Source organism: Hypomesus nipponensis, chromosome 8 (assembly GCF_054491055.1).
Source record: "Hypomesus nipponensis isolate SF chromosome 8, ASM5449105v1, whole genome shotgun sequence".
NCBI lineage: Eukaryota > Metazoa > Chordata > Actinopteri > Osmeriformes > Osmeridae > Hypomesus > Hypomesus nipponensis.
In genome coordinates, this window is record NC_140368.1 from 7101261 (window position 1) to 7119754 (window position 18494).

The 18494-nt window shown below is 44.0% G+C and overlaps 1 protein-coding gene across 1 annotated transcript in view; it reads left to right on the forward strand.

Moving 5' to 3' along the window:
• Nucleotides 1-8347: 8347 nt before the first annotated feature.
• malrd1 (MAM and LDL receptor class A domain containing 1) overlaps nt 8348-18494 on the forward strand; it is a 30761-nt gene continuing 20614 nt past the window's right edge. The window contains exons 1-15 of the mRNA XM_084702561.1: nt 8348-8656; nt 8996-9133; nt 9283-9371; nt 9464-9625; nt 10229-10325; nt 13059-13196; nt 13298-13450; nt 14067-14172; nt 14383-14750; nt 14929-15368; nt 16352-16439; nt 16529-16714; nt 16941-17100; nt 18101-18257; nt 18372-18482. Coding sequence (XP_084558687.1) covers nt 8470-8656; nt 8996-9133; nt 9283-9371; nt 9464-9625; nt 10229-10325; nt 13059-13196; nt 13298-13450; nt 14067-14172; nt 14383-14750; nt 14929-15368; nt 16352-16439; nt 16529-16714; nt 16941-17100; nt 18101-18257; nt 18372-18482 — 2580 coding nt within the window. The 5' untranslated portion in view covers nt 8348-8469. The remainder of the gene's footprint in view (nt 8657-8995; nt 9134-9282; nt 9372-9463; nt 9626-10228; nt 10326-13058; nt 13197-13297; nt 13451-14066; nt 14173-14382; nt 14751-14928; nt 15369-16351; nt 16440-16528; nt 16715-16940; nt 17101-18100; nt 18258-18371; nt 18483-18494) is intronic.

Here is an 18494-nt window from a genome sequence, read left to right on the forward strand (position 1 = left end):
ATCCTCAGGTAAACTGTATGTGGAATTTAGATCCACAACTGCTGTACGATCGACAACTGCTGTACGATAACATCCACTAGGTGGCAACATAACACTTTTCTGTCAGCCTTAATCCAATAGCACCATTTCATAGTGTGTGCAGTGCACTCTGTACATGTATATGAGGTTCCTTTAGTCTTAACTGAAGCATTTGACACCTTAATGTTGCAATCTAGTATTGAGAGCATCAGTCTAAATGGCTCTTGAGAGAATACCATTATGATCGATGGGCCACTTAAAACATTTATTACAGCCTGACTGAAGAGCTGGATCTGTGAAGAGGCAGTTTTAGTAGGCCTCCCCTCTTAAGTTAAGTAACACCATTACCAGATGGAAATGCTAGTCTTCTATATGGATCATGACATGGGGTTGAGTGGGTGCATTCCACAGTGGATGGTTCTGAATGGAACTCCCTGCTGTCTTCTATCCCCTCCCTTCTCTCTTTTCCTCACTGTTCCCTCCTCTTCTTCTCACGTAAAGATTATAAAGCATACAGGGTAGGTAATCAGTGGGCCTATTCGAACATCGGAAGAAACTTGATTTCAATCAGACGATTCCGTTTTTTTTTCGAGCACGATTTACTTTGGGGTGTTTTTCTGCAGCAGGCAGAAATGGTTTTCTTTTGGTTCGTTGTCCAAGATTTTGGATGCCATTAATCATGTTTCTGTGCCTTCATCCATCTTGCAGCGGTGTCGAAACAATGTCTTGAAAGGTCATTATTTTGAGAATGAAAGATTTAAAACTGCACATGCAGATCAAATCACCATTACCACCCAGACCAGATATAACAGTATGTCCTAGACAGATATTTCAGAAATGGACTTTGTGGGTTTGTTTCTTCAGTACTACAGCAAGTGAAGTCATTAGAAATACCTCATTTGTTGACCTACCTGGGTTGATATTGGACAATCAGTTCTTGTTAAATAAAAGTTATTAAGTGACTCATTGCTCTTTTAGGTTAGATATAACGAAGCTAAGTCTTGTACTCGCTGTGAAATATGTTACTGTTGATTGTCTTCTACAGGTACAGTCCTGCACTTTTGTGGTTCATGTTGTTTTAATTTGTAACTTGTATAACTGCATGCTCTTATGGGTCTTCCCTTTTGGCACTTGTTTAGCTTTTTCACAATGTATGCTTCATGTTTTTGGCTACTTGCAATGTTTGGGACAATCTCGTTGTTATGTTCAGTGACCTATGCTCTTTTGTAAAGCTCTCTCTTGGAAGTCGCTTTGGATAAAAGCGTCTGCTAAATGAATACATGTAAATGTAAATGTAAAAGTAACTGACTTTGAGCTGACAGAATGACTGGACAAGAGATGAGGCCATAAGGAGGTGTAAACCAAAACATTGAATGGAAAAAAGAAAGGAGGGTGAATGAGGGAAACATGAGACGAGGAATCGATGGCAGAGATGACGGGAGGGAAAAAAAGAGGAACATGGATTGATCTACAGGTTGGGATCATTAAGAGCAAGATCTGGCATCAGTCACTACTGACCTCTTTATGAGTATTCTAATGAAGAGTGGTGCTGAGTTGTAATCCATACCAATATCGTTGGGATAAACAACTTAATAGTAAGGATAATGGATGTCTCAGCCAGACTTTAGTTCATGTATCATTTGGCGATAGGAAAGCCCCCCCATCACCCCTTCTGTTCCCTCCTCCTTTTTCCTTCTAAAATTCCTCTGCATCACATGGCCATTTACCACTTCCTTGTCATGCGCCCCGACGGAGGGGGGGGGGGACGGACGGACGACTGGTGTTGTTTGACAGATGGTTACGATTGGATGGTGTTTTTTGATGGTCGCTTGTGATTGGCTGGTGTTGTTCAGCAGCTGCTTGTGATTGGCCAGTGTGATTTGCATGCACTCAGAACCATCTGTGGTGCGGAGCGTTGTTCTCTCACCTCAGGGATGGGGACAGATGGTGACGGTCCCCTTCCAGTGTGGAGACAAGCTTTCTTCACACCTTTATTGCTCATCAGCCTCTCACATTCACCATCGTCACCAAGTTAGTCTTTTCTCAAGTGGCGGGCATTGAAATTGACTAGGAAAGTTTATGGTCATGACAACTGCACAATACATTTTTCTGGTTTGAAAGCCTTCAGGGTGTTTGATGTTAATGTTTGACTTTGGACTGAAGAGACGTCATGTTTGGGAGGAGCAGACCTGGGAAGCCCTGGTGGATCTGTCCATCAGGGCTTGTCACAAGATTCACTCCGTAAAGTCTAACTGTACGCAACAGCCTTGGGTAGGCCAGATCCAAACTGAAGCCAGACTGACTGATTTCTGAAACAACATGGATTAATGATGTGTTATTATTAAGGTTCACAAGTCCAAAGGAATATAGATCAAATGTGAGCCCTGTTGAGCAGTGTCTGGTATCTTGCAGAATGAAAAATACCATCAGAAATTCAGTAAATTCACTTTTGAGACATGGCTTTCTTTCTGAGTTCTCTCTTCCATCATAACTTGTTGGCCCTCCAGGAGTATGAGCAATGCTGTGATGGTCTACTCATGACAAGAAAAGGGAAAGAAAACCTGAGCTTTGTAAACGTTCAGTCAACCAAAACTTGTACTGAGTTTGTCATATAATCTGCTAAATCTAATGATCATTTGGAATTCTATGAGCCATCTGGTGCATATTTTCAATATCAACTACATAGAAATTGGAATATGAATCTTTCAAAAGTCACCCCCTTAAGCATCATGACTGGTTACACGTCAGATATTGTGTGTCTCCATGGTAACATCCTGAGTACTCTCTTCTATTCTCTTTCAGATGATGAATACATATTTTATGTGACACTGAATCTGTAAAAAAGTAGCTTACAGTTCAAAGAAATAAGATGAGTTAAAATCGGATCAATATCATATATTTTCTTCTCTTTCATCGCAACGGGTATTTCTCTAATTCAATAACCATTGAAAACGTGAGGAGAATCAGAATAGTCCCAACAAGTAAGGTACTTCACTTCTACATAGTCATTTTTATCAACAATATGAGCCTCACAATACTGTAGGCCTGTTTCATTTTGCAGACATAAACTTACACATGGGCCTATAGGCTCCAAAGCAGAGTAATCCCTACTTCTCTGGTCTGTTGCAGACTGACAGGCATTTACTTCAGTAAATGGGTTTGCATCTTTCCAGCTAATCAATAGATGGCCTGCTTCTATAACACTGGCCTTTGGCCAGACTTGGATGTCATGTTCTGGAACATTCCTCTGGTTTTCTAACCTACACAGTCACACCGGAACAATGTTCTACTGTTATGACTGTTGTATGTCACAAGTTTACGCGTTTATATTAGGCTATAATTTAGTCCATTAAATGAGTGTATGGTGGTGATGCTTGTAGCAACTGGGGCCTTTTTCCTTTAATTGACCATGCCATCCAAGGTTTAATGTACTGAGACTCGTCTGTAGGCTACTTGACGATAAGATTTATTTTCCCCACGACTGGTTTCTTTGGAATCATCCATTCGTATCCAGAGTCATCCATTCGTATCCAGAATCAAGTGTTCACATGAATATTTATGTTCGTTTAACGGCTCCTCCGAGATAATCACACTGTCTCCACATTACTTACCAAAAAAATCAATTTGGTAGAGAGCCAACAGTGCCGTGACATTTTCCTAGTCACAGAAGTGCCAAATTTAGCCTTTTTCATTTCTTTTGAAATCTAATTTGCATTTGGCCAGGACGCAGGATCTGTTACATTCACATGATAGGCAGCACATTCAGAAACTAGGAAGACAATAGGACATGCAGTTCCTTTACGGGTGAATGAATGACCCCCTTAACGTGATTTAAACAATAATGATATTTTAGCAGTGGGAAAGTATGGCCCCTAGTATTTTTACCCCTCATCAACCTGTAATACTTCTCTGATGCTCCAAAGCAGAGAACTCTAGAACACAATTTCTGAAGAAAGTGCATCTTCCAGAAATACGTTGCCAAAATATCTTCAGTGAGTAATGAATGTTTTTTTCACCTGCTGATCCTGTTATGTGTTTCTGCTTCTTAACTGGATGTACTGTTGTGTGGTCCTTCTCAAGGAAGCTTGATTTAAAAAAAGTTATAGTGTCCTAAAGTATCTATGTCCCTGACAGTTTGTATTCACAGTCATCTAACCTATTGAGTTATTTATATGCTGACAGATAGTATTTTCCATGGGTTATTCCTTAAAATGAACTTGAATTGAAACAAAAAACCATTAAAGCCACACTTGGTCCCGTCTTTGTTCTTAACAGTAACTCAAGCAGGAGGTCACTGAAAAGAGAGGCCTGCAATTTAAACAACCTAACTTCCTCTTTCTAGTCTCGAGTTCTGAAGGGAAGTTGTGGCCAGTCTGCCATCTTTATCTGTAAGCAGCAGAAGGCCCTGCTGGTGACTGGATGAGTTGATTGGAGGGGAGAAGGTCACCGTTGATATGGCCTGGCAGTGAGCAAAAGGAACAGGAGGCAAATTACAGACTGGCACAGACAGGAGGGTATAGGATGGCACTGGTGGGCAGGGCATGGGGCAATGGGTCAACAAACAGACAAAGACTGCAATTCTCACGGCAATTCCCCTAACTTCCCCATCCTACCTGTTAGCCAACTTGAATAAATTCAGTCCTTTTTTTTTTATCTTACTATGCCCTGTGTCCTTGTATCAGGTCATAACAGATTGTGGTCTGGATACTCTCCTGGATAAAGACAAACATTTTCTTGATTCTTCTTCTAAGAACAAGAGAATGGTAATAATATCCTCTTGGACAGTGTCTCTAATGCCTTCACAATACAGTTTCTCAGGAGAATATTTGTTATTTACCCATTCAGCTGGTTTCACGCTTTTATCGTTCTTATATTTCTTCAAAGATTAAGAGATCAGTTTCATATCTAGACAGATGCTCTTCGGTCAGTTATCTAAATGCCATTTCTAATGCTCCAACACAATGCATCAGAATTAAACTAGTTTGTCTGTAAGCAGTGTCCTTGGGTTCTGCTGTGTAAAAACATACCGATTAATCTGTTTTGACAGGTTAAAAGCTGTAACCTATGTTGAAGCCAGATGAGGTACTGTACCCAGGGGAGGAAGTGCTCTTCCTATAAGAACCTTCCGGAAATTTGGCCATATCAACCTGTCCCTCAAGCTTCCTTGTTGCTGAAGATACCATTCTGGACCTTCGGCATGGTGAATTATCTTCACTGAATGAAAAGGCTGAAGTTTTGGCGGAAGCAAAGGAGAGAAAATAGAATATATCTTAATTTATATTCAATGTAACTTTTCAGGTGTTTCTGGGAAACATGTAATACGATTCTCTATTATTGTACCTCCTATTTTTCTACAATAAGTGGAGTTTTGTATTTAACTGCCGTTGAGGTGTTAATGAATGGCAGCCCATTAGCAACCAGTCACATGGAACACTATTTAATCACTGCAGATTAGCAGCCTGTCTTCTCTTTCAGTTCTCTGTTACATATTAGCTATTAATGTGAGTGATAGGAAATGAAAATACATGAGCAACAACCATCCTCTGGTAATGTAGAAAGGTCTACAAGACATGGATGATAAGATACAATTAGCAATAGAGAAAATCTGCATCCTAATTTATCACCTTTATTATTATCACATTTTGCAACTCAAAATGTCATACCACATTGTTGCTCCTAGTTTTCTTCATGTTAAATGGGCTACAGTATGATACAGCTTAAAGAAAGAAGTCTTAAGGTTGTTGTAAAAAAAAAATGATGTGGCCCAGGTAGTGTGCTTTAGTAACTACATTCAGCTCTTGCCCTGACAAGTAAATCTCTGATATGTTTCTTAGAGTTAAATATTCTTTAAACTGGTGTGAGGATGTGCTTATGGCAGTGTGAGTGAGTGTGCATGTGTGTGGCTGTGTTCAGCTCCCTGTCTTGTTAAAAGAGGGGAGATTTATAGAAGCTGCACAGAGTTTAATCAGAGAGGACAGTCAATAAATCTGAGTCAGCCCATGTCATTTTTTGCAGGCAATACAGTGATGCTGATGATGTATGTTATTGTGAACATTATGTATAACAAGTTTTATCTATACACCAGTCTTTTATACTGAGAACACAGGGGGAACAGATTTCCCTGGAGGCCCGAGGAAAGTGGTTCCCCCCTGTATATTACAGTCTGGCTATGTATAAAGCAACACAGTGATGCTGGTGATGTATGTTACTGTGATCATACCTCACAAGCCCTGTTAGTGTTTCATAATAGAACCCCGAATGTTCTTGGGCATGTGGCACGTTTCCCCTCACATCATTGAGAGGTGGCAGCTTGGTGGAGCTGGCATGCTCTTGACAGATGGGTGTGTTTATGCTTGGTTGGTTCACAAAACGCTTTTCTTCTTCCAGCACACTCCACCTGTCAAGCTCATCTACACTTCATGTTCAAACCGGATTTTTATTATCTACGTTTTCAGCAGTTGTTCAATATAGGCTATTGCGTTGGTAAATAGACCCCAAAAATCAAATCCTACCGTAAAGACGTAGAGATTAAAACCACGTCTTATATGCAATGCGACTAATAGCTGTTATGAGTTGGGATGTAAAAAGCAAGGCAGAATTCACGATGGTGACGATTCTGTTCTTTTTAATGCATTCCAATTAACCAGCTGTCCAAAAGCAACAGAATGGAAAAAGCCATTATGGTGACGAATGGAAAGTCAACAAGACTGGGTTTGTTTTCCACCTACAGCTTTTTTACATAAATATTCATGTCTCTGTAAACTGTTATAGAAGTGTAATCCAAAACACAGCAATCCGCTTGAAATATAAAACTGCAAAAGAGTGTGGCTGTTAAGAGAGCATTCACAGTTTTCTAGGGTTTGCCAATGTTAGAATGCAGTAACTTGAGGTGTGAAGGCTTACATATTTATTTGTCCACATTTTAAGTATTTAGTGAACATTTATAATATGTTGTTGTATGTTCCAAGCATTGATTTTGACCTACACTTCGGGTAACATTTCAGGGGACACCATATGGCAAACTTGAGGTCAAAGCTTGCAGCAAAAACTAGCATGGTTACAGAGGAGAGGAAAATTAAATCATGTCTTTGTTTTAATATGTTGCAAGTGGAGCTGAGCCAGCACAAGACAGATTGCTCTGCAAATCGTTTGACAAATCTTTGCAATGGTTACACCATCCCACAAATCCTTGTGGGACCTAAATTATATGTCTTTCTTATTTAAGTCACTTATGGTGGCGCAGTGTGCTGACCTCTCTCTGGGCCATGAAGGTGAATTTAATACCCATAGAGAAAATGCATAATCCTGACAGGGGAGACAAGACTAACACCTCTGCGAAGAAAGAAAAAATTAAAATGTTATTACTCCTGCCTCAACTTGAAATAGCATAACTTACCTGTATATGTTTGTGTCTGTGCATGCCTGTATGCATTTGAGCATGCACCATATACTGTTGTAATCATGTTTAGTTTGGTGACCAACAAATTGGTTCCATTGAAAGTGGACTGGGGTTGACAGTGAATGGATGTTCCTTTGATCTAAAATCAGCCAACTTTCAGTACACCATGTCTGCTTTAAGTATGGGAACACTGACTGCTTGTAAAAGATTTATAAAGTTGAAGTTTAATGCGAATGTGCCCTAATGTGCCCTGTGCTAGCTCATTAGCAGGCTCTTTTATTGAGGTTTTCCACAACTGCCCCAGGATCAATTAATTAAGCTTAAGTGAGTCACTTTGGCAAAAAAACATGAAATGACAAAGTTACTAAACAGAAAATTACTCTTGTAATTGATCCAGTTTACCAGGGTCCCTCCATCAAGGTGTTAATTACTCCCTGTTGTCTCAAGGTCATTGGGGCAACCTACCGCAGAAATCAACTCACCCGTCACAGAAAGATATGCTTTCCTAATCGATTCATGTCAAATTTGAATATGTGTGAGAATACATTTATAAAGTGAGTCTTGGACTGTTTTCTGAGTGTCATAGAACAGCTTTTTAACACGTTTCCTTTCATAAGGACTTACTTTTCTCTGTTATTGCTATGATTTTCAGTTTTCTGACAGAAAATCCCACAGTATGTAAATTACTTGCAGTGTGTTCAGGTCCGAACAATTATTTTATAGTCATGATACGAAGGACATGCACCTGCGCACACACACACACACAGATACATACATACATGCAAGCACACTGACTCACGTATACACACACACACACACACACACACACACACACACACATACACACTCACACATACAGCCTATTGAGTAACAGCCATAAAAGCCATTTATTGACTTGTGATGATTCAGGCTCACAGCTTGTACGTGATCACTATCTAAAGGTAAACTGAACATTGTAAGGTAGTACCTCAGTTAAAAACGTTCTTGAAACCAAACCGTGTTTTATGGAATAAAGGGGTGAATGAGTGAGTGTTTCTGTTCCAGTCTACCTAATGACTGGGTTGCCAAGGGCCCTGTGCCTGCTGGCCTTTTGTCTGGGGTGTGTCTCTATGTGTTTGTCTGTGAGTGCTGTGGCCTGCTTTGCTGGAGAGTTTTCCTGTGACAAGGGAACATGCCTGTCGGAGGACCGCGTGTGTGACTTCACCACCCACTGTAGGGATGGTAGCGATGAGAAAGACTGTGAGTAGTTCTAATTGATGACCCTTGTTTGCTGCAGTTATTTGTTTAATAGTGTCCATAGTCCACATATTATACTATATATTACTATTTTATAAATAATAATTGACCCTACTCCTGTTTCATCAAGTAATGTAACTTCTGAGCCCACAACTACAACCACGTAACACCTCCAAATAGAGCAAAATATTATCCCTGGCAGTTTGCATTTTCTGGGTGAGTCAGGGGTTTTAAAGTCAAATGTGGTTTATGGTTTCCAGTTCATCTCTGCGTGAAGGACAGATAATTCACTGAATGAGCCGTCCTGCTCTGCCTTACAGTTTACTGTGTTGGTTTTGGAAGGTTCTAGATACACTCTATGTGACTTTGAGGAGGGTTTATGTGACCTGCTAGCTGGTTCAGACACAGACTCTTTATGGACCAGAGGAACGTACATTTCAGGCTCTGGAACCAAACACAACCATGCCAACAACCAATCCGGTAAATACAATACAAATTGTGCAACAAACTAAATGGTTATAAATGTGACACTCCTGAGTCTGAATTGTCAATTATATTTTACCTTCATGTTCCTCCATCTTTGTTTTACTTTTGCTTCTTCTATTTGTCATTCACTCTATCCTACCCAGCTCATTATCTATTCCTCCAGAGAATTAGAGGACAGAGGTCCTTGGCTGACCTACTTAGTCCTGCCTTCCTGCCCTCTGAGTCTTGCAGGGTAATATTTTAAAGCCTAATTATCCCTTTCTTGATTGGACTGCTGGTCCCACATCATATCTGAATGACCAATTGTGTGTCTTTCCTCCATAGTTGACCTTCTATCACCACTTGGGGAAGGTGAAGGGAGGTCTGCAGGTTCTGACCCGATCACAGGCACTGAACCAGGATGTGCTGGTGTGGAGCCAATCAGAACCACATTCAGAACCATGGCAGAGGACTGTGATACATATTACCAGTCAGCACCAGTTCCGGGTCTGTTCCCACTCTGTCCCACCCTCTTCAACACTAGGCCATGGGTGTGCTATCTGTCCCTGTTTTTTTCAACAAGTTGACTTGATAATACAAGTCAACCTTGTTTGCCAACTCAGATTTGTAGCACAGATGGGGACTTTCAGATCAATCAGTTGCAACAGGCTGTGTGACACTGCAGTCTTCCAGTAATGGCATGACAGGGGTTTCTCAGTACAGTAACTCAGAGTGCTATGTGATTTCTCCATCTAAAGAGAGTTCTACATCACCATAACACAACTGGTCACATCTACTGTATAATACAGCACATGTATTAAGCCAGACCTATGAGTATAGACTAAAGCTCCCGGATGCTAAAAGCAGGTGGACTTTGGCCTTGGTCTGATAGCTTGTACTCTTGGCAGAGATAATGGTTTACTTAGATGTACAATACTGGAAGGCATTAATCACACAGGGGAACACCTATGCTCTTTAATCCAACCACACTAACTGACACACACACAGAAGATACAGACACACACACACACACCACACCAGGAACACACCTGTGTCAGCATAGAAAGATACAGTGTGTTAAGATAAATATTGAATATTTGTGTCTGACAGGTGGTCGTTCGAGGGGAGATCTCTGCTGACAGCGACCCCTCACAGGTCCTGGCCATCGATGACATTTCCTTTGGTGATGGCTGTGTGACAGTCCCCGGTAAGAGTGTCCTCTAATCTCGCTTCACTGCACACATCCTGCGGGGGGTCAAGTCAAAAATGTCACTGCACATTCTGGAACAGGATCTAACCTTTTACAACTCTGATAACCTCAGGTCGACGTAAGCTAGGATGACTCTTTAAACTCAACTTCAAGTACAGCAAATCTTTGTTAACTCTGCTTTGTAACTCTGCTTTGTAGGGGGTCAGATGGCTGAGCGGTTAGGGAGTTGGGCTATTAATCAAAACGTTGTTGGTTTGATTCCCGGCCGGCCCAATGTCCTTGGGCAAGGCACTTCACTCAACTTGCATCGGGGAGATTGTCCCTGTACTTACTGTAAGTCGCTCTGGATAAGAGCGCCTACTAAATGTAAATGTAACAAAAGATGAAAGCACGACTCTTTTTCTGATTCTCTCTATGCAAGGCTTAGAGCATAGACTGTGAAACCCAACCCTGCACAGAGCTTCAATGTTTTGGACACTTGTCATCCTAAGGCAGCTTTGGTATATTGTGATTCAGTGGTCTACAGGGTTTATACACTCCTGAGACCTCAGAATTATGGACCAACCTTTTCTTCAATCACTTTGACCAAAGTACTATTTCTCAACATTAATCACACACCTGGACATCTTTATAGGGGAACTTCAAAACCTCCATGATTCACCCAGTAGGATTTCAGTTTCTGCTCTCTGCGTCTATAAAGTAAATAAGGGGTTGTAACTTTTCTAAAGATTTTCTAGTTTTAGCACTGGGCTCTTAGGCCTCAAGGTCCTTAAAATGTCTGTGCTGGACCTCTCTCCCAGGCTGCGGCAGTAACACTGTCGTGAATACTAGCATAGGTCTGCGAAGATCGGAATTTGTCTGTCTGTCTGAGTCTCTGTTTGTCGGTTTGGATCTGCATTCCTGGGTATATCTGTCTCTCTCTGTCTGTCTGTGTTTGTCTCTGTCTGTCTGTCTGTCCAGGTCTGTCTGCCTGGGTCTGCTTCCCGGGTCTGTCTATCTGCTGCAGGGTGCGATCAGCTTCTCCAGCCTGACCAGCCTTGCATGTCTAAGTGGAGAGGGCAGTTCAAAGTCACCTCTCAGTTCTGTCCCTCTGCCTCCATCTGTCACAGGCTCCCCACAGTGAGCCGTGAACAGCACAACCCTGTAGAGCCCTCTGCTCCATCAAGGATTTGAACACCAAAGCCAGAAACACACACACAGCTATTCAGTGCCGGGGACGCTCATTGAACGCTGGCTGTTCGTGTTTCTCAGGTGTGCTTGCCTGGTGGTGCCCCTTTTCTACCACTATCCGTGACTGACTCAGCATGATGGCATACCTCCTCTGCATCATTTAATCAGGGCTGAGGTGAAAAGAGGGATCCATTTAAAGGTGGAGTTTGTGTCACATGAAATGGCTGCTGTGGTTGCATTGAAGACAGAAGATACTTTGTGGAGTGTCAAAGCTCAGGGACCTACTGTCTCTGCGTTCCCAGTCTCTTCTGCTGCAACACCGTGATGACATATTCTAAGGTCATCAAGGTGATTTACGGTTGGTGAGACCAAGTGTCGTTCAGCCTGTTGCATTGACGTCGCTTAGCCTCAAGTCAGGGGTGGATGCATGCTGCGTCCTGCACCGTCTGCAGGTGTGCCCTGCTGCATCCTTCAATCCACTTTAGGGAGCTCATGCAGCTGCACCTGGAGCCCTGTTATAGCTGTAATTAATAGTCTGGCTTGTCATGTAGCTCACGTCTCTAACGACATCTAACAAGCTGTCATGTATTCACAGTTACAGTCTCCTTTTGATTTCCTGTGGCTTTTATTATTCAGCTCAGCTTACAGAAGTGCTGGAGTGAAATATGAGCCCCCAACAGGTACAGAATCAGACTAAATGCTTTGCCACAAATTATGGCCTTACTACCATCCATAAAGATCCTGTGATTAAATGGTAACCATGGGTACCGGTTGAAAACTGTTATTAACCGTGCCTCCAAAACCAAATTCTGTATTAAAAGTCACAGCATACACAGCAGTGTTTCAGATTTGACAGGTTGGAATCCTTATGAAATAACCCATCCTATTTCTTGCAGTTCTGTCTGTTTGGCCTGTGGTGTATTGATTGTTGGCTCTTCCTGTTTGCTACAGTAGCTTCGATGACTTAAATGTTTTCCATCAGATTGTGTTATTCACTGAATTTTCCAGAAGTTTACAGTCTGTAAATATAAATTCAACCAGGATCAATTCAGGAAAGAAGGCTACTTTAGTGAGTCACATTGTTTATGCTTACTTATAAGTAAACTTGTAAAAACAGAGAGAATCCCATTGGTTAAGAGATGGAGGCTCATCTTTTGGATGGATCAAAATAACTTTTCTTTCATTGGTCCCTTCTCTTTATGGTTAACTCCATCTGCTGTACAGTCTATAACAATAAAAACTAATGTACAACAGCAACCGCAACAAAGAATGTTTAGGGATTCAGCTGCAGCTTGTGTTTTTTTGCCTCAAGTGATTTCCCACAAGAAAGTCACTTAATGAATGACTTGCATCACGTGTGTCAATGAAATCAACTTCCTGCCCACATGGAGGGGCTTACTGTACATATTGTGCTTTGCGCAATCAAAATTATTTCATAAAAGCCACAGTCACAGTCATTTTGCACATTATTGTTGGAAATGTCTTTTCCAGTTCAGGACACTAGTTTGTACTGCTTCTTTGTCCAACCTGTGAGTGCTTTGTTTGTGTTCCCGCTCATAGACAGAAGCGTGGCTCCTCCCACCCCTGGGTGCCCCCCCTCCTGGTTCCCCTGTGGCCCCCCTGGCGTGTGTGTGGAGGACAACAAGGTGTGTGACTTCACCCCACACTGCCCAGACGGAGAAGATGAAGCCAACTGCTGTGAGTCAGTTCAAACTCAGGTTGTATTGAGAAAGACTGATGCATGCAACTTGTTTCGTGGTTGTTTTAATCTCTGTCTCTCTCCCCGTATTGCAATGCAGCGTCTCACTGTGACTTTGAGGGGGGGTTTTGCGGCTGGTATGAGTTCACACAGGGGGATGGCTTCGATTGGGTCCGGGGGTCTTCTCCAGAGGTCCCACCCCACTACCAGAGTCAGGACCCCCCTCTGGACCACTCCACCAACAGCTCCAAAGGTAGAGAGACCACCGGAGGCAGCATCAGTCAAACACACACACATCTCAAGCACATGGTGTCTGAAAATAGCTTTCCTCCCTCTCACAGTCTTAATCGAAAAAGCAAAGTGCCACGTTAGGCAGATAAGAGGCCGCCTTCACCCTCTCAGTGTTGTTGCAGAGGAAATAAGGCTGGAAAATAATATTACTCACCGATTAAATCTATCACTTTTCCATAAAAAAGCCCCTGTTGACCTTTTTTGGAGTGCAGAGATTTGATGGGAGAAGCGCTTCCTCAGCTTTCTGGATAATAGAGAGGAAAGAGACATCTCACCCACCCTCTCTCTTCCCCTTCCTCCATTTCTCTTTCTGTCTCTGCCTCTCTCATTTCTTGCCTCCCTTCCTCCTTTTGTTTGTCCCTCCTCTCATTTTTTAGGATCTCTAATTTGATGGCAAGCTTCTCACATCATTCTTTACAGTTATGTTCCATCTGTGCCTCTCCCTTCCCCTCCCCCGCTCCCTCCCAGTCATACCTCCTCTTCTATATCTCCTGCCTTCATGATCTGGTTAAGACAGGCCGTAATGTGATGTCATGAAGTGCTCCCTCTTTATCCAGATGCCTTCTGTCTTTCCTCAGGTCACTTCATGTTTGTGGTGAAGAACAGCAGCAGCCTGCACCCCAGAGCAGTCCTGAAGGGACCTCGCTTCCAGCAGAGCGCGCCCGACTGCACCCTGACCTTCTGGTAAGAACTAGCCCTGCTGGTACCCCTGGTGGAAATACTGACCAGAAGTGTCTGAAGCACTCATCTCTCGCTCTCTATGAGGACACCACGACACAGCAGAAACGCTCACCCATGATGTGCAGCATGTCTATTTGTTTTGCTTCATCTTGTTTGTATCCTTGGTATAATGAAACAGCCATCTGTGCCCTCCCCCCCCCCCCCAATCCCCAGGCATTTTAACTCAGGTATATCTGTGGGGGCTGCAAACATGTACCTGCAAATCGAGGGGGTCGAGAACTCCACCATTTTATGGAGGACCTTATACAACCAAGGGAACCGCTGGAACAAGGTCACTGTCCAACTAGGACGCATCACCCAGCCCTTCCAGATCTCATTGGCTAAGATCAGCCTGGGCGTGTTTGATGGCGTTTCTGCCCTGGATGATGTCACGTTCCAGAACTGCTCCCTTCCCCCGGCGACAATGGACTGCCCTCCCTCCACACACTTCTGGTGCTTGCACAGCGGTGCCTGTGTGGAGCACTTGCAGCGCTGTGACCTGGTGGATGACTGTGGGGACGGCTCTGACGAGGAGGGCTGCTGTGAGTTGGACTCAGACACACACAGACACACACACACACACACAGACACACACACAGACACCCACATACACACTGTCATGGAAGGGGTTTTCCCACATTCTGTCTGTGCTGCGTGGTCCTAGCCTCATGATCCGTACCTGTCTCCTGGTCTTCTTGTTCGCTCCTGGTTTCCATCCAGCCCCAGAGCTGCAGTGTGATTTTGAGCAGGGCCTGTGCAGCTGGACTCAGGAGCGCAGTGGAGCGGACATGTTTGACTGGAGCCAGATCCAGGGCCCCACACCCACCTTCAACACGGGCCCCATGAAGGACCACACCCTTGGCACCGTCAACGGGCACTACGTCTACATCGAGGCCTCCGCTCCTCAGGAGTTTAAGGACACGGCCGTGCTGGTGAGCCGGGTCTTCCAGGCCACGCCACGCCACGGCCAGGGTCAACCCCAGCACCCCTGTGTGTTCAGGTTCCACTACCATATGTTTGGTTCCCACGTCTACCGACTGGCGGTTTACCTCAGAACTTCCAGCACCGGCAATGGTCACATGCTGTGGGTTCGCTATGGCAACCAAGACAACCTGTGGCACAGGAAGACCCTTTATCTCAACAGTGCCCGGCCCTTTCAGGTAAACTTGACAGAACACCGGGGCTCAACAGGTCCAATGAGAAGGTTTTATCTGTTTGTGTTGGCGTGTTCACATTAAGAAGTTGAGTGATGTGGATTGGTTGGTGTGATGCTTTAAGAATCATTATGGTGTTTCTAATATCACCTCAAAGAAACACATTTCTCCGGTAAAGCTGTGAAACCGCACCAACAACATATTCCCAACTAAACCAATCCACCTAAGTTCAGTATTGAATACATCCAAATGGTGGCACTTGTTCATTATAGTGTCTTTTCAGCCATGAATATTGGATTTATGCTGTGAAGTTGTGAAGGAGTCATTAACATATTTGTGCAGTGGTGGAATCACTTTGTCCATTCCTCCCTGAATCTGCATATCATCTCCCTCTGGGCAATTGCAATCCAGTTCAGACTGTCGAGCTCCCTTCCAATGAGCATCATGTGTTAATTAACTCAGCATTGGCCTGAGGTGAGGTGGAGGCTCCCGTATCCCAGAATGCACGGCAGTGCTGCATTGAGGAGATGAGCCTACTGGTTAAGTTATGTCGCTCTGCTCAGTCATTCAACCAGCAGCAGCATTGCACGATAGGTGTAGAAGTTAATTAAGTTGTGTCCCAAGGTAGTTTATTGTGGTGCTTGCTAATGAAGTTTCTTATAACGAAAAGGCTTTTTATCCAGTCTTCCATAACATTCACATTCTCCCTGGTGTGCGATGCCAATGCTAATGTGTGACTCATAAACACACATATCAATAATACATAAAGTGTTATGGAGTGATATGGATTATGGGAAATGGCGTTGCTTTTCATGCAGATAGTTAGTTTGTGGCTTTGTGACCCTTAGGATGCAGTAACGTTATCAAGCTGACCAAAACCATCTGTCTAGGAGAGACTGTAGACTCCCATTCAGCACTGTACCCCTCCACTCTGCTCCGCTCTCCTCACTCATCCCCCCTCACCCATCCCCTCTTTCTTTTTGGGGCAGATCTTGGTGGAGGGTACAGTTGGTGATGACTTCAATGGAGACATTGCCATTGATGACCTTTCATTCCTTGACTGTGTCCCATTCGAAGGTAATTTAGACCCTTCCACACTCAGTCATCCCACTCTCTCCTGCTGTGTACTATGTGCTATCACATTGAGCGTATTTGTTTTACTTCAGGGGACCTGCCACCAGTGAGCCCCAGCCCCACCCCTACGCCTACCCCCACCATGGCCCCCACGGCCCAGCCCCACAGCTGCCCAGAAGGGGAGTTTGTGTGTGGGGCCCCCGGGGAGTGTGTGGACCAGAGAAAGGTGTGTGACTTCAGACATGACTGTTCCGATGGCTCAGATGAGTTCAGTTGTGGTGAGTACTGCTACACCTCAGATGGAACATTTATATGGTAAATATTAGTTAAAGTTATTATTATTTTACCTTACTTTATGACTAATACGTGTACGTTTGCAGCTAAATTAATTGCCCACCCATAATGTGAACTCCAGAGTGCTCAGTTTAACCTAAATTAATTAATTTTCTCGCTCTGTCTCTCTATTTCTGTCTTTCTGGATTTTCCCTTCCTTCCTCCGTCCAGTGAAGGAGGTGTGTGACTTTGAGGGGGGTGACCAGTGTGGCTGGGCCATCAGCTGTCAAGCCATATCCGACAACCAGCACTACTTCACATGGCTCCCTGACCAGGGGGAAACCATTCACAACGGGGAGCAGTACCATCGGCCCGTCAACGACCACACCTTGTGAGCACTCTACATGGGACTTTCCTACACCCAACACATCTGGTTCTGGGTGGGGGATCGACACATTCTGCCTCAGAGTGTTGCTGTCCACGTTGCCATGGGCACTGAACTAGAGTGGGCAGTGCAGCTGGGGACTTTGACTTGGTGGGATAGCTCATCTGAGGTCCTTGAAAACAAAGAGACGGATCAGAATGGTTGTTCCACTCCTGCTACCTCGACCTCACTACCCTCAATCTTTCTATTCCTGTAATTTCATCTACTTGGACTGTGGGCCAGAGAGCAGATGCAGTCATCTCTCAGCCCTCAGTTCCATCAATTCCTGCTGTTGTCCTTTACACTTCCCTTGTGACCAATCGATACTCTGCCGGCTCTACGGAGAGAGAAGGGAAGCCCTGTGTTTTGTAAGCCATGGGAAGGCTCTTCCCCCTGGGGGGCAGTGGGCTGGGGAGTAGGGGGGCAGGGGAATGAGTATTCTGGTGATGGAAGCTCATGGAGATGGATGAGACAGGCAGGAGGTTCCCAGGGCCCCACTCACCCATGGTTCTTTGACTGACAGAATGTAAGACTTAGTAGAGCTCAGCTACTAGGATCAAAGAGACTGGAATTCTCTTTGCCGCCGTAGCTGTATGTGTGTATGCGGGTGTGTGGGTATGTGTGTGTGCGCGTGAGTGTGTTAGGAGAGATAGGTCTGATAAGAACAGACATGTCTCATACTCTCTGGAGATGGCCAAACATGCTCTTTCATTCCATTTCACGGTTCAGCAGAAATTAAAGATTGGAAACAGCAGTGCTTCCTGCTAAATTAGGGGGGTTTCGATTATAAGATTTGTAGAGGTGTGCAGAAAGTGGGAGAGCACACATTTATTAATACTACTTACACTAGTATCTCCCTCGAGTTAGATATATTTTTGTACAAACTAAAAGATTAAACATCCGACCTTCACCCAATACTTCATCAGGTGTAAAGTTAAATGTAAACAAGGTTAACCTTTGCCACCAGGGGCAGCAATGAGGGATGGTACATGTATGCTGACAGCTCTAACGGTGGCTACGGCTACATCACTGACCTCCAGACTCCCGTCATCTCATCCACTGGGCCCCAGTGCACCCTGGGATTCTGGTACCACATGAGTGGGTTCACTGTGGGGGCTCTGCAGGTGAGGGAACCAATCACGCTTCTTTAGAAATCGACTCAGACAAGAAACTGTCAGTTGAATAATGGTTTGTATCACATGACCATGATGGTAATACCTTGCGGTCGTCATCATCAGGTGCTGTTGAAGTTGGGAAATGTTACTCAGGAGGTGTGGTCGCAGACCGGTAACCAAGGCAACCAATGGAGACGTGGAGAGGTCTTTCTGGGGAAATCAAGCAACTTTCAGGTCTGTTGACCC